The 15,000-nt window shown below is 42.9% G+C and overlaps 1 protein-coding gene across 1 annotated transcript in view; it reads right to left on the bottom strand.

Moving 5' to 3' along the window:
- Window positions 1-15,000, bottom strand: part of LOC128702037 (nephrin-like) — a 406,265-nt gene that overhangs the window by 208,114 nt on the left and 183,151 nt on the right. Inside the window, exon 3 of the mRNA XM_070101415.1 lies at window positions 11,064-11,201. Coding sequence (XP_069957516.1) covers window positions 11,064-11,201 — 138 coding nt within the window. The remainder of the gene's footprint in view (window positions 1-11,063; window positions 11,202-15,000) is intronic.

Raw genomic sequence — 15,000 nt, 5'->3', positions numbered from 1 at the left:
ATCTTGATCACAAGATGCTATTTTAACTAATATATAGATGTATATTATTGTTTTTCCTAGCTGGAAATGCAATATTAAAAATTATTGTACAGTAAAGTTGTGCTTTTTATGCAGTGCAGTTAGAGTCCCTGAGACAATACTAGTATCGTTAATGGTAACTATTAGTCACATATACAACACTTGGGTATATTTACGGAGGAAACGTTTCGCCACACAGTGGCTTCATCAGTCCAATACAAAAGAGAATGGTGAAGATCATAGGGAGTTTGTGGTAATCAGTCCTTCAGTCTGGAGTCGATGTAATCAGTCCATCAGGACTGAGGGACTGATTACCTCAAACTCCTTCTGATCTTTACCATTCTCCTCTGTATTGAACTGATGAAGACACTGTGCCTAATTTATCAACTTGTCGGTTCTCTGAATTATTTACCTTTATCTTTAATGGCCCAGCCATCAATATGTAGTTTGCAATCCACCAACATGTAGCTTGCAAGCCATCAACATGTAGCCTGCATGCCGTCAACAAGTAGCTGGCAGACCATCAACATGTTGCTTAACGTCTGGTGTTCCCTTACTGTATATAATTGCTCTGATTGACCAAAGTGCTGACTACTGCTTTACAACGTTGTATCTATATTGTATTAAATATTAAGGATGTCGTGGATATATTGATCATGTATACCTTAGTTTACTAGGTAAACTTCACATAACTACCCAGGATTGAAGCTTCTAGCAAACCTAGCAGTTCTTAAGGGAAATCTGTAAAGTCGTTTCACACAGTACTTGTTTAATGGTAAATAGTCAGTATTGTCTGACTACAGTGGAACCTCGGTGTTCGAACGTACCGGATCTCAAACAAACCGGAGTCCGAACAATTTTGATCAGAAAAAATTGACCCGGTCTTTGGACGTTTTTCTGGAATTCGAACGCGATGACTTATTTACAATTCAGTTTAAAAAAAAGCTTTACAGGGAAGCTCTGTTTCAAAAGTGTTTTAAAGTGACCTCTGACACTGACCTGACTCTCAGAGACATTTTGGATGAGTCAGTTCAACCTCCTCCAGTGTGTGAGGCTGATAATATAAAGCCTGGCAAATACTCTTTCCCACAACCAACTTTTCGCAGTTCCAACACCACCTAGGAACCAGTAAAGTTCAAACACTGGGATTCCACTGTATTTGAGAAGCGAAGAAGAGCCATGTGTTTTTAACCAAAATTAATAATAATGTGTTAAGTACACTGGTGAACGTATTTTTTCAAGACAAAATAAACCATTGTTAAATATCTTGTTTCTATTTGATATTTCTTCTTAGACGTTATTTTATTTTTTGTATTAGTGAAAAGATTCAAGTTCACTTGTGTTGTAGCAAAACTGTACTTATATTAGGACCAGCATGAAGGTCTGTCAGTGTGACAGATTCTGGTATCACTTGCTCCTCTACAAGAATTTGGTATGTGATGAATGGTTTTGAAAACCGACAAGTTGGAGAATTGAGACACTTATGCAACACATGGGAATCTTTATTGAAGAAACGTTTCGCCACACAGCGGCTTCATGAGTCCAATACAAAGTAGAAATTGGTAAGTATAGTAGAAGTTCGAGGTAATCAGTCCTTCAACCTGGAATCGATGTGTTCAGTCCATCACTCTTCCTACATGAGTGATGGACTGAACACATCGATTCCAGGTTGAGGGACTGATTACCTCGAACTTCTACTATACTTACCAATTTCTACTTTGTATTGGACTGATGAAGCCACTGTGTGGCGAAACGTTTCTTCAATAAAGATTCCCATGTGTTGCATAAGTGTCTCAATTCTCCAAGAATTTAGTAGTAGTAGTAGTAGTAGTAACAGTGTGTGTGTGTGTGTGTGTGTGTGTGTACTCACCTATTTGTACTCACCTATTTGTGGTTGCAGGGGTCGAGTCTTAGCTCCTGGCCCCGCCTCTTCACCGGTTGCTACTGGGCCCTCTCTCTCCCCGCTCCATGAGCTTTATCAAACCTCGTCTTAAAACTGTGTATGGTTCCTGCCTCCACTACGTCATTTTCTAGGCTATTCCACTGCCTGTGTGTGTGTGTGTGTGTGTGTGTGTGTGTGTAATCACCTAGTTGTGGTTGCAGAGGTCGATCCATAGCTCCTGTGTCTATGCCTGTGTCTGTCTGTGCCTATTTGCTGGTTTGGGTCTGTCTGTGTTCGAGTGTCACTCTAAACACACTGACTCAAACCCTGATACAAGTGTAAGAGGTGCACTTACAAACCACTGACTGCAGTCAGTTAACACAGCACTTAGTGGCAGGCATAACCGCTGATACTCAGCCATTTAACTGATATGACAGTGAGAAAAGAATCATAAAATCCTGGCACCACTTTGCATGTCATGGCTCACTACACGTCACCATGTTGACAGTATTTTAGTACCTTGACAGTAATCTTTTTTCCCTTGAGAAAACATGACTTGTGGTGAAAATATAGAGATGAATATGACATGTGCAACCTTTGTGTATCTTTATTGACAAAATGTTTCGGCTGGTCAGTAGTCATCTTCAGTCGAACACAGAGGTGACTGATATACTAGCTACAGTTGTGGAAGAGATGTTGTGGTGGTCAGTCCCTCAGTCTTGATAGGAGGTGTTCAGTCCCTCAGTCTTGATAGAAGGTGTTCAGTCCCTCAGTCTTGATAGAAGGTGTTCAGTCCCTCAGTCTTGATAAAAGGTGTTCAGTCCCTCAGTCTTGATAGAAGGTGTTCAGTCCCTCAGTCTGGATAGAAGGTATTCAGTCCCTCAGTCTTGATAGAAGGTGCTCAGTCCCTCAGTCTTGATAGAAGGTGTTCATTCCCTCAGTCTTGGTAGAAGGTGTTCAGTCCCTCAGTCTTGATAGAAGGTGTTCAGTCCCTCAGTCTTGATAGAAGTGTTCAGTTCCTCAGTCTTGATAGAAGGTGTTCAGTCCCTCAGTCTTGATAGAAGGTGTTCAGTCCCTCAGTCTTGATAGAAGGTGCTCAGTCCCTCAGTCTTGATAGAAGGTGCTCAGTCCCTCAGTCTTGATAGAAGGTGTTCAGTCCCTCAGTCTTGATAGAAGGTGTTCAGTCCCACAGTCTTGATAAAAGGTGTTCAGTCCCTCATTCTTGATAGAAGGTGTTCAGTCCCTCAGTCTTGATAGAAGGTGGTCAGTCCCTCAGTCTTGATAGAAGGTGGTCAGTCCCTCAGTCTTGATTAAAGGTATTCAGTCCCTCAGTCTTGATAGAAGGTGTTCGGTCCCTCAGTCTTGATAAAGGTGGTCAGTCCCTCAATCTTGATAGAAGGTGGTCAGTCCCTCAGTCTTGATAAAAGGTGTTCAGTCCCTCAGTCTTGATAGAAGGTGTTCAGTCCCTCAGTCTTGATAGAAGGTGTTCAGTCCCTCAGTCTTGATAGAAGGTGTTCAGTCCCTCAGTCTTGATTAAAGGAATTCAGTCCCTCAGTCTTGATAGAAGGTGTTCGGTCCCTCAGTCTTGATAAAGGTGGTCAGTCCCTCAATCTTGATAGAAGGTGGTCAGTCCCTCAGTCTTGATAAAAGGTGTTCAGTCCCTCAGTCTTGATAGAAGGTGTTCAGTCCCTCAGTCTTGATAGAAGGTGTTCAGTCCCTCAGTCTTGATAGAAGGTGTTCAGTCCCTCAGTCTCGATAGAAGGTGGTCAGTCCCTCAGTCTTGATAGAAGGATGTCAGTCCCTCAGTCTTGATAGATGGTGGTCAGTCCCTCAGTCTTGATAGAAGGTGGTCAGTCCCTCAGTCTTGATAGAAGGTGTTCAGTCCATCAGTCTTGATAGAAGGTGGTCAGTCCCTCAGTCTTGATAGAAGGTGGTCAGTCCCTCAGTCTTGATAGAAGGTGGTCAGTCCCTCAGTCTTGATAGAAGGTGTTCAGTCCCTCAGTCTTGATAGAAGGTGTTCAGTCCCTCAGTCTTGATAGAAGGTGGTCAGTCCCTCAGTCTTGATAAAAGGTATTCAGTCCCTCAGTCTTGATAGGTGTTCAGTCCCTCAGTCTTGATAGAAGGTGGTCAGTCCCTCAGTCTTGATAGAAGGTGGTCAGTCCCTCAGTCTTGATAGAAGGTGGTCAGTCCCTCAGTCTTGATAGAAGGTGGTCAGTCCCTCAGTCTTGATAGAAGGTGTTCAGTCCCTCAGTCTTGATAGAAGGTGGTCAGTCCCTCAGTCTTGATAGAAGGTGGTCAGTCCCTCAGTCTTGATAGAAGGTGGTCAGTCCCTCAGTCTTGATAGAAGGTGTTCAGTCCCTCAGTCTTGATAGAAGGTGTTCAGTCCCTCAGTCTTGATAGAAGGTGTTCAGTCCCTCAGTCTTGATAGAAGGTGGTCAGTCCCTCAGTCTTGATAGAAGGTGGTCAGTCCCTCAGTCTTGATAGAAGGTGGTCAGTCCCTCAGTCTTGATAGAAGGTGTTCAGTCCCTCAGTCTTGATAGAAGGTGGTCAGTCCCTCAGTCTTGATAGAAGGTGTTCAGTCCCTCAGTCTTGATAGAAGGTGTTCAGTCCCTCAGTCTTGATAGAAGGTGGTCAGTCCCTCAGTCTTGATAGAAGGTGTTCAGTCCCTCAGTCTTGATAGAAGGTGGTCAGTCCCTCAGTCTTGATAGAAGGTGTTCAGTCCCTCAGTCTTGATAGAAGGTGGTCAGTCCCTCAGCCTTAACAGATGCTGTTCAGCCCCAGCATAGGCCTACTCATCAGTATTACGTATCATTAATACAGTGGTGAAAATACAGTGTGTAGTCTCACTGAGTTGTGTTGGTTGGGATCCAGACACTTGATAAGACACATATGTATAACACTTTGGTATCTTTATCGCTGAAATGCTTCGCCCTTGCTGCAGACTTCATCAGTCGAATACACGCGACTAAAACACTGGAGACTGTCAGTAGTTAAGTGGTCAGTCCCTTAACTATATGTAACTGACCACCTTCTAGAATGGGTATGAAATTTACCACTTTTTATCAAAACTAAGGGGCTGATCACCTATAAAGACTAAGGGGCTGATCACCTATCAAGACTAAGGGGCTGATCACCTATCAAGACTAAGGGGCTGATCACCTATCAAGATTATGGGGCTGATCACCTATCAAGACTAAGGGGCTGATCATCTATCATGATTAAGGGGCTGATCACCTATCAAGACTAAAGGGCTGATCACCTATCAAGACTAAGGGGGCTGACCACCTACTATTAACACTAAGGGGCTGACCACTACTATTAACGCTAAGGGGCTGACCACCACCTGTTAACATTAAGGGGCTGACCACCTTCTATTAACACTAAGGGACTGACCACCTTCTATTAACAAGGGAATGACCACCTTCTATTAACACTAAGGGACTGACCACCTTCTATTAACACTAAGGGACTGACCACCTTCTATTAACACTAAGGGACTGACCACCTACTATTAACACTAAGGGACTGACCACCTTCTATTAACACTAAGGGGCTGACCACCTTCTATTAACACTAAGGGACTGACCACCTTCTATTAACACTAAGGGATTGACCACCTTCTATTAACACTAAGGGACTGACCACCTTCTATTAACACTAAGGGACTGACCACCTACTATTAACACTAAGGGACTGACCACCTTCTATTAACACTAAGGGGCTGACCACCTTCTATTAACACTAAGGGACTGACCACCTTCTATTAACACTAAGGGATTGACCACCTTCTATTAACACTAAGGGACTGACCACCTTCTATTAACACTAAGGGACTGACCACCTACTATTAATACTAAGGGACTGACCACCTTCTATTAACACTAAGGGACTGACCACCTTCTATTAACACTAAGGGACTGACCACCACTTATTAACACTAAGGGACTGACCACCTTCTATTAACACTAAGGGGCTGACCACCTTCTATTAACACTAAGGGACTGACCACCTTCTATTAACACTAAGGGACTGACCACCTTCTATTAACACTAAGGGACTGACCACCTTCTGTTAACACTAAGGGACTGACCACCTTCTGTTAACACTAAGGGACTGACCACCTACTATTAACACTAAGGGACTGACCACCTACTATTAACACTAAGGGGCTGACCACCTACTACTAACACTAAGGGACTGACCACCTACTGTTAACACTAAGGGACTGACCACCTACTATTAACACTAAGGGACTGACCACCTACTATTAACACTAAGGGACTGACCACCTTCTATTAACACTAAGGGACTGACCACCTTCTGTTAACACTAAGGGACTGACCACCTTCTGTTAACACTAAGGGACTGACCACCTACTATTAACACTAAGGGGCTGACCACCTACTATTAACACTAAGGGACTGACCACCTACTATTAACACTAAGGGGCTGACCACCTACTATTAACACTAAGGGACTGACCACCTACTATTAACACTAAGGGACTGACCACCTACTATTAACACTAAGGGACTGACCACCTTCTATTAACACTAAGGGACTGACCACCTTCTGTTAACACTAAGGGACTGACCACCTTCTGTTAACACTAAGGGACTGACCACCTTCTGTTAACACTAAGGGACTGACCACCTACTATTAACACTAAGGGGCTGACCACCTACTATTAACACTAAGGGACTGACCACCTACTATTAACACTAAGGGACTGACCACCTTTTTTTTCAAGGATGAGACGCTTTGTAATATGATTCTGCCCCTGACTGCACTTTTTGGTTCATCTTGAGTAACACTCGCTGAGCTCGAATCTCCCGGACTTTTTCATACCTACTCCTAAAACTGCGAATGGATCGCGTTTCCACCACCTCGTCTACTGTAGCTTATTTGGATTCTGAATCATCGTGAGACAATATAAATCCTGAGGTTTCATTTATATCCTGAGGTTCCATTTGTGTCCTATGGTTCCATTTGTGGCCTGAAGTTCTATTTGTGTCCTGAAGTTCCATTTGTGTCCTAAGGTCCCATTTGTATCATGAGGTTCTATTTGTGTCCTGAGGTTCCATTTGTGTCCTGAGGTTCCATTTGTGTCCCGAAGTTCCATTTGTATCTTGAAGTTCCATTTGTGTCCTGAGGTTCCATTTGTCTCCTGAGGTCCCATTTGTGTCCCGAAGTTCCATTTGTATCTTGAAGTTCCATTTGTGTCCACTTCCCTGTGTGGGTCGTTGCATTTCTTGACCACCTCAAGGCTAATGAAGTATTTCCTATTTCCTGTGTGATCGTGTACCAGAGACCCGCCTCTCAAACATTCTTCCTCTTCACCCCGTATATTCCTCTGAGTAGTTTGCACGATGTAATCATGTGACCTCTGATCCTTCTGTCTTCTTATGTCATCAGATTTAGCTCCTCTAGTCTCTCCTCATAGTCCCTTAGCTCAGGAACTAATTTCGTTGCGAGCCTTTGCACTTTTTGAAGCTTCTATACATGCTCAACCAGATGCAGGTTACAAATTGGCGCTGCATACATCAGGATGGTCCTGACATATGCAGTGTATTAGGTCGTAAATGTCTCTTTGTTGATGTTCCTGAAAGCTGCTCTTAAAGTTGCCAGTCTTGCGTTTCCTGCAGCGGTTATTCAGCTGAACTATGCTCACTCCGAGGCCCTTCTCTTTCAGGGAGGTTTACAGCCTTTGTACCACCCCCCCCCCTCCCCTCCCGAGCCTGCAGTGTATTTCTTTTCTCTAATTTTCTTAAATTTGCATTTGTTGGGGCTAAAATCCAGTAGCTACTCATCAGACCAATCTTTCCGCTTGTTCAGATCCGTCTGTAGTCTTTCCTGGTATACTCTTGTTCGTATTCTGTCAAGTCGTTCATATACACCAGAAATATTACAAGTCCAAGTACTGATCCTTGAGGGACCCCACTCGTCCTATTTGGCCATTCCGACACCTTACTCACTGCTTCGTTCCCATTAAATATACATGCTCCACTGTAGCACATAACCTGTTTTTCCTGCCTTCTCCTCAAATATTTGTTCCAGTTTCTTGTTGGGTACTGTATCGAACGCCATCTTACAGTCCAAAAATATACAATCCACCATTCCTGTCTCTCCTGCCTAACTTTCGTTACCTTATCGCAGAACTCCAGCAGGTTTGTGAGCTAGAATTTGCCATCTTTAAAACCGTGCTTGTTGTTGTTTATGAATCCATTCCTCTCCAGTTGCTCCACTACTCATCGGATAATCTTCTCCACAACCTTACATACTATGCATGTTAGTAATACTGACCTGTAATTCAGTGCTACCTGTCTGTCGCCTTTTTTAAATATTGGGACAACATTCACTTCTTTCCAGACCTCTGGCAGTTACCTTGTTTCAGTCAACTTCGGCATCGTTGCTAGTGGATCACACAGTTCCTCTGCTCTCTCGCTGAACCCAAGGAGAGATTTTGTCTGGTGTCATTACCTTCGAGGCATCTAGTTCACTCAGTACTTTCTTCACTTCTCTTCCCGTTGTTTATATTGTGTCCAGTGATGGTTTGTGCACTCTTTCTCTAAGAATGTCTGGCAGTGTTCCTGATTCCGTTGGGAATATTTCCCTAAATCTATTAAACAGCTCATCACAGACTTCCTGGCCATTTCTTGTGAGCTCCTCTCCTTCCTTCTTCAGCTTTTTTTGCCTTGTCCTTCGTAATTATTTTCTCTCCGATGTGGCTGTGTGTGTGTGTGTGTGTACTCACCTATTTGTGGTTGCAGGGGTCGAGTCGTAGCTCCTGGCCCCGCCTCTTCACTGATTGCTACTAGGTCCTCTCTATCCCTGCTCCATGAGCTTTATCAAACCTCGTCTTAAAACTATGTATGGTGTGTGTGTGTGTGTGTGTGTGTGTATACCTAGTTGTAAATACACAAACACGCACAGTCACATTTGTAAATTGCCTGTGGATAATTCACATGTGCGTGCAGTTACTAATACCATCAAACAGAACTACATTACTGTTCCTTTCACGAGATGATCAAGTAAGCTACACGCCTGCTTATGTATTAGGAAATAGATCTTACGTATGAATAGGATGATCCTGCAAGCTACACGCTTATTATGAGATAGATCTGAGCTGCCAATCATCATGCTGAGTTGCTCTGCCTAGTCAATCAAATTCGGCGGGGCGACAGGTTAATTAAGTCTGGGGAGGTATGAAAGCCGGGGTTCTAGCCCCCTGTGCGCAGAGGCACGGGAATCTGCTGGTGGTGGTGGTGGTGCTAGTAGAGTTGGTGGTGGGAATGGTCCTAGCAGTGCTGGTAGTGCTGGAGCTAGTGGAGCTGAGAATCACGAATTTTGTTGAAAATGTTATAAATATTAACAATTTGATGGGTAAAACACATCTGCAACAGCTGGGTAAAGTAGGTAAGGTTGAGGGACTGATTATATCATCTTTACCTTGCCTCTACTACTCCTGCTGCCTACAATACAGTCTGCTCTGTATTTGACTGATGAAGCTACCCGCGTAGGTGAAACACTGCAGCAAAAAAGACACCCAGATGTGGCACATGTGTCTTAATCATCACATGTTTTGCTTCGAGAAAGACAAGGACAGGAGTGGTTACTGTCTTAGTGAAATTGTTGAGGAAAATATCATGACAAGTTGACCTGCTTGGTGGAAACACGAATGACCTGGAATTTTGTGATGTACAATGTAGTTTTGTACATTATTTGATATTTGTCTATTTGGAACAATTTGCGGGAACATATCCTATCTCTTATTGTCTGACAGCTGAGATTACGTCTATATTAGTCCATATTATTGAATCTTTATTATTTGCCAGTTTTATTACATTGCTTAATTGGTTTGATATTAATTAGTAACACTAGGTGAGTTGGAGGAAGGTGTACTCTCGCTCAGAGATAAGTTGAAGTTTTGCTTGCAGCTAGGGAAGGACAAGGAGCAGGTGCTCTGTCTCTATCAGCATAGCCTCCCATACGAACACATTGTGAGTCATTTTTGGAGTTTTTGCACATCGTAGTTGTTCATACAACATAACCAGTTTGTGGACTGTCATGTCCTTTGCTGAACTTAGGTTTCTGCTGGCTAAGTTCAAGTTGGAACATAGTCTATGGGGGCAAAGGTCTCCACTACGTTATTCAGAGTATCCATAACATACCACACATATGCAATCATTTAGTCTTTCATTATCTTGCAAGAACATTGTAACAGAGATTTCCTGAGTCACAGAAAGAAGTTTGCTTCTACTTAGTAGTGAACGACCTAGTATTACCCCATCTTTATGGACTCGCCCACTGCTCGGACTGAGTGAGCTTTGTCTCTGTCTTCTAGCTGTCAACACACTGCATGGCGTGGATTCAGTTCTTGCTAGATTTTACTGCACATACACTGTGTGGGCTCTGGGTCATGTGCTAATGGGGTGCACACCTTGACACGTGTGCTGGTCTTAAAAGTTATGTGATGTTTATTTTTCATGTTTAATCAAGTGTTGAACTAATTATCGTTTGTAGGTTGATTAACTTCCATTAGTCATATGACTTGTTAGACCTGTACTAAGGGTATTACTTCGATTACATTTATATTTTGAGTTATATTTCTTCTTAATATATTTGTGCATGATACCTTTATTTAGTAAAGATAGATGCATATTACACTTCTTATTTTAGTAAATTCCAAGAATGTTGAGTAGAAGTGACAGTTTCAGTTTATTGGCATGAGATATTTACCTACAATAGACACTGTTATGGAATCATGTCAAGCATGTCTTACAGGGTTCAAAACCTTTCTCATATGATACTGTTACTCCGTCAACTTTGAGAAAATTAAAAAAAACAGTAATAGCCGTGAGGATGATGGCCGATCATCTATTAATACTATAAGACATAAGTCAACATGACAACGAGTATTTTAATCGAATTTATTGCTAACAATAAGTTCTATAAGTAAAGGAAGTCAACATCTGTACGTTCAATGCTCCTGGAGATGCTAGTAGGATCATGTGAAGCTAGTAGAGGTACCACAGAATTTGTCAAAATGCTTTTGCTTATATATATATATATATATATATATATATATATATATATATATATATATATATATATATATATGTGTGTGTGTGTGTGTGTGTACATGTGTTTATTCTTGACTAACCTAGAGCGAAGCCATCCTTGGTCCACTGTGCCTTGCCCTGCTGATTCTCCACTACACATCTCAGGAAGACATCTGCTCCTTCCATCACCTCAACACTCTCAGGCGTCACTCTGAACCTCTGGAAGCCTGCACCACAGCCTGGCCACACAAACAAAGCTTGTTAGTAATAATAACAATAATAATAATATCAATAATAATAATAATAAAAACCAAAACAATAACAATAGTATTTTTTATTTCTACAAGTCCATGATACAACTTACACAGACCATGGCTGACGACAGTGATATGCTATTTAGAAAGCCCCTTGTTATGCAGAGCATGTCGGGCAAATCAGGTTAATTTTCTCCCGAGGATGCGACCCACGCCAGTCGGCTAACGCCCAGGTACCTATTTACTGCTAGGTGAACAGTAACAGCAGGTGCATTAAGGAAACAAGCCCAATGTTTCCACCCGTACCGTGGATCGAATCAGGGACACTTATTGTGTGAGCGGAGGGCGCTACCAACCGAGCTTCGGGGCACCATAATGGGACCTCTATGCCTCTTGCATCGTTGATTTTACAAGTTAGAGCTGTTATCTTACATCAGCTAGTAAGCTTAATGCTGTTATCTTACCTCAACTCAGCTCTTCTCAAAGCTCAGTGCTATCTAAAATGTATTACCACCACCCAGGATGCCACCCACAACTGTCGGTTATCACGCTATCTAAAGTGTATTACCACCGCCCAGGATGCCACCCACAACTGTCGGTTATCACGCTATCTAAAGTGTATTACCACCGCCCTGGATGCCACCCACAACTGTCGGTTATCACGCTATCTAAAGTGTATTACCACCACCCAGGATGCTACCCACAACTGTCGGTTATCACGCTATCCAAAGTATATTCACCACCCAGGATGCCACCCACAATTGTCGGTTATCACGCTATCTAAATTGTATTACCACCGCCCAGGATACCACCCACAACTGTCGGTTATCACGCTATCTAAAGTGTATTACCACCGCCCAGGATGCCACCCACAACTGTCGGTTGCCACCCACAACTGTCGGTTACCACCCAGGATGCCACCCAGGTACTCGTTTACTTCTAGGTGTAAGTTGTGTCAAGCCATATATTTGTCTGAGTTCTGTCAAATCATGTATCTATTTGTATAAGTTTTGTCAACCTATGTTTTGTCAACCTATATTTTGTCAACCTATGTTTTGTCAACCTATATTTTGTCAACCTATGTTTTGTCAACCTATGTTTTGTCTGTCCGCGTTAGCTGTGATTTCAGTGATAGTTGGGGATTTACCAAGTTCTGGTCATAGTTTCAGAACTATTTCTAAGTTATAGAGAACGAGACTTCAAGAAGTAGTTGTGGATTTATTATGTTGTTAAGAACGTGGGTTTAAAAATAGGTTGTGAATATATCAGGTAGTTGAGAATGAAGCTTCAATAGTTCAGACTCTATCTGAGAGGAGGAAACGAGGCTTCGATAGTTTAGGGTCTATCTGGTAGCAGAAAACGAGGCTTCAGTGGTTCAGGATCTACCTGATAGCAGAAACCATCAAGTTGTATTCAACGAGGCTTCAGTGGTTCAGGATCTACCTGTTAACAGAAACCATCAAGTTGTATTCAACGAGGCTTCAGTGGTTCAGGATCTACCTGTTAACAGAAACCATCAAGTTGTATTCAACGAGGCTTCAGTGGTTCAGAATCTACCTGTTAACAGAAACCATCAAGTTGTATTCAACGAGGCTTCAGTGGTTCAGAATCTACCTGTTAACAGAAACCATCAAGTTGTATTCAACGAGGCTTCAGTGGTTCAGGATCTACCTGTTAACAGAAACCATCAAGTTGTATTCAACGAGGCTTCAGTGGTTCAGAATCTACCTGTTAACAGAAACCATCAAGTTGTATTCAACGAGGCTTCAGTGGTTCAGAATCTACCTGTTACAGAAACCATCAAGTTGTATTCAACGAGGCTTCAGTGGTTCAGATCTACCTGTTAACAGAAACCATCAAGTTGTATTCAACGAGGCTTCAGTGGTTCAGGATCTACCTGTTAACAGAAACCATCAAGTTGTATTCAACGAGGCTTCAGTGGTTCAGAATCTACCTGTTAACAGAAACCATCAAGTTGTATTCAACGAGGCTTCAGTGGTTCAGAATCTACCTGTTAACAGAAACCATCAAGTTGTATTCAACGAGGCTTCAGTGGTTCAGGATCTACCTGTTAACAGAAACCATCAAGTTGTATTCAATGAGGCTTCAGTGGTTCAGAATCTACCTGATAACAGAAACCATCAAGTTGTATTCAACGAGGCTTCAGTGGTTCAGGATCTACCTGTTAACAGAAACCATCAAGTTGTATTCCAAGCAGGAGGCTCAGAAGTGGTTTCAAGGATTCTACCTGTTAACAGAAACCATCAAGTTGTATTCAACGAGGCTTCAGTGGTTCAGAATCTACCTGTTAACAGAAACCATCAAGTTGTATTCAACGAGGCTTCAGTGGTTCAGGATCTATCATATAGAGAACGAGGCTTCAGTAATTCAAAATCTATCAGGAAGCAGAGAAGGAAGATGTCATAGTTAGTTAATTAGGTTGTTATGGACTAGCAAGACAAAGTTCTTGATCAGTCAGGTTGTTGAGGAGGAGAGTTCCGAAGTTCAGCGGGTACCTATCGACACCGGAGAGCAGGCACCCTTGCTGCTCCTAATTACTGCCAAGTCTTACCAATTTACTCCTGATGTCCTGATCTCGCAAGGAGATAGATCAGTCTTGCTCTCGCTCTCTCCCTCTCTTTCTCTCTCTCTCTCTCTCTCCCTCTCTTTCTCTATCTCTCTCTCTCTCTCTCTCTCTCTCTCTCCCTCTCTTTCTCTATCTCTCTCCCTCTCTCTCTCTCTCTCTCTCTCTCTCTCTCTCTCTCTCTCTCTCTCTCTCTCTCTCTCTCTCTCTCTTTCTCTCTCTCTCTCTCTCTCTCTCTCTCTCTCTCTCTCTCTCTCTCTCTCTCTCTCTCTCTCTCTCTCTCTCTCTCTCTCTCTCTCTCTCTCTCCCTCTCTACACAGGGTTTGACAAGGTTAAGGATCCCTAGCTTTATTGACAGCTATTTACAGGTTAAAGGATTCCCTAACTTTATTGGCAAGCTAAGGCTATTACCTACATCAGCTCATTTGAAAGCATTTTTGTTATGAGACATACAAGTAGGGAACAGGATGAAGTTGGAGCCATCTGTGGGCCAGCATTTTCATTTGATCAACTGACGTTATCTCGTTGACATCATTATGCTGTACGAATGTGTTCCATACTCGAGTCATCCTGGGTATGTATGATCTCAGATGGAGTGATGTTCTGGAGAAGGGTACAGCCAGAGTGAAGTTGCTGCTTTCTGCCCGTCTTGTGGCATAAAAGCTTGTTTCACGCTGTCCTCGAAGTGGATCCAAGTGTGGTATTTTGACAATATTGGCCTTGTACATAACAGTAAGGCCACCCACATCCCTCCTATGTTGAAGGCTCTGCTGAAATGACAGATCTATCCAGGATGGGTCCAGGCGAGAGATGAGACGTCTTGCTCTGTTCTCTACTCTGTCAAGCAGTCGCAGATGAGGAGGGGGGCAGGCAAACCAAGAAAGTGGAGCATACTCAAGGTGTGAGCGTACTTGTGCCTCGTACAGGATCTTGCAACCCCTACTGTCAAGCAGATGCGAGATACGGCGAAGTGCTGTAAGCTTCCTGGCTGCCTTGTTTGCAAGATTTACAACATGGTTCTTCATGGTTAGTTTGGAGTCAAATTTCACCCCAAGGATATCAACTTCTTCTCCAGGTGCCAACATCGTCCCATTCATCCTTACTACTGCGCCAGCATTACCATCATGGTGCCTAGAGACGAACATCATTTGCGTTTTTTCAGGTGCAAATGTTACTTGCCATCTATTTCCCCAAGCTGAT

Source organism: Cherax quadricarinatus, chromosome 77 (assembly GCF_038502225.1).
Source record: "Cherax quadricarinatus isolate ZL_2023a chromosome 77, ASM3850222v1, whole genome shotgun sequence".
In the NCBI taxonomy this organism is placed as follows: Eukaryota; Metazoa; Arthropoda; class Malacostraca; order Decapoda; family Parastacidae; genus Cherax; species Cherax quadricarinatus.
Note: the sequence above shows the minus strand (reverse complement) of the source record. Positions and strands in the feature narration are given on the sequence as shown.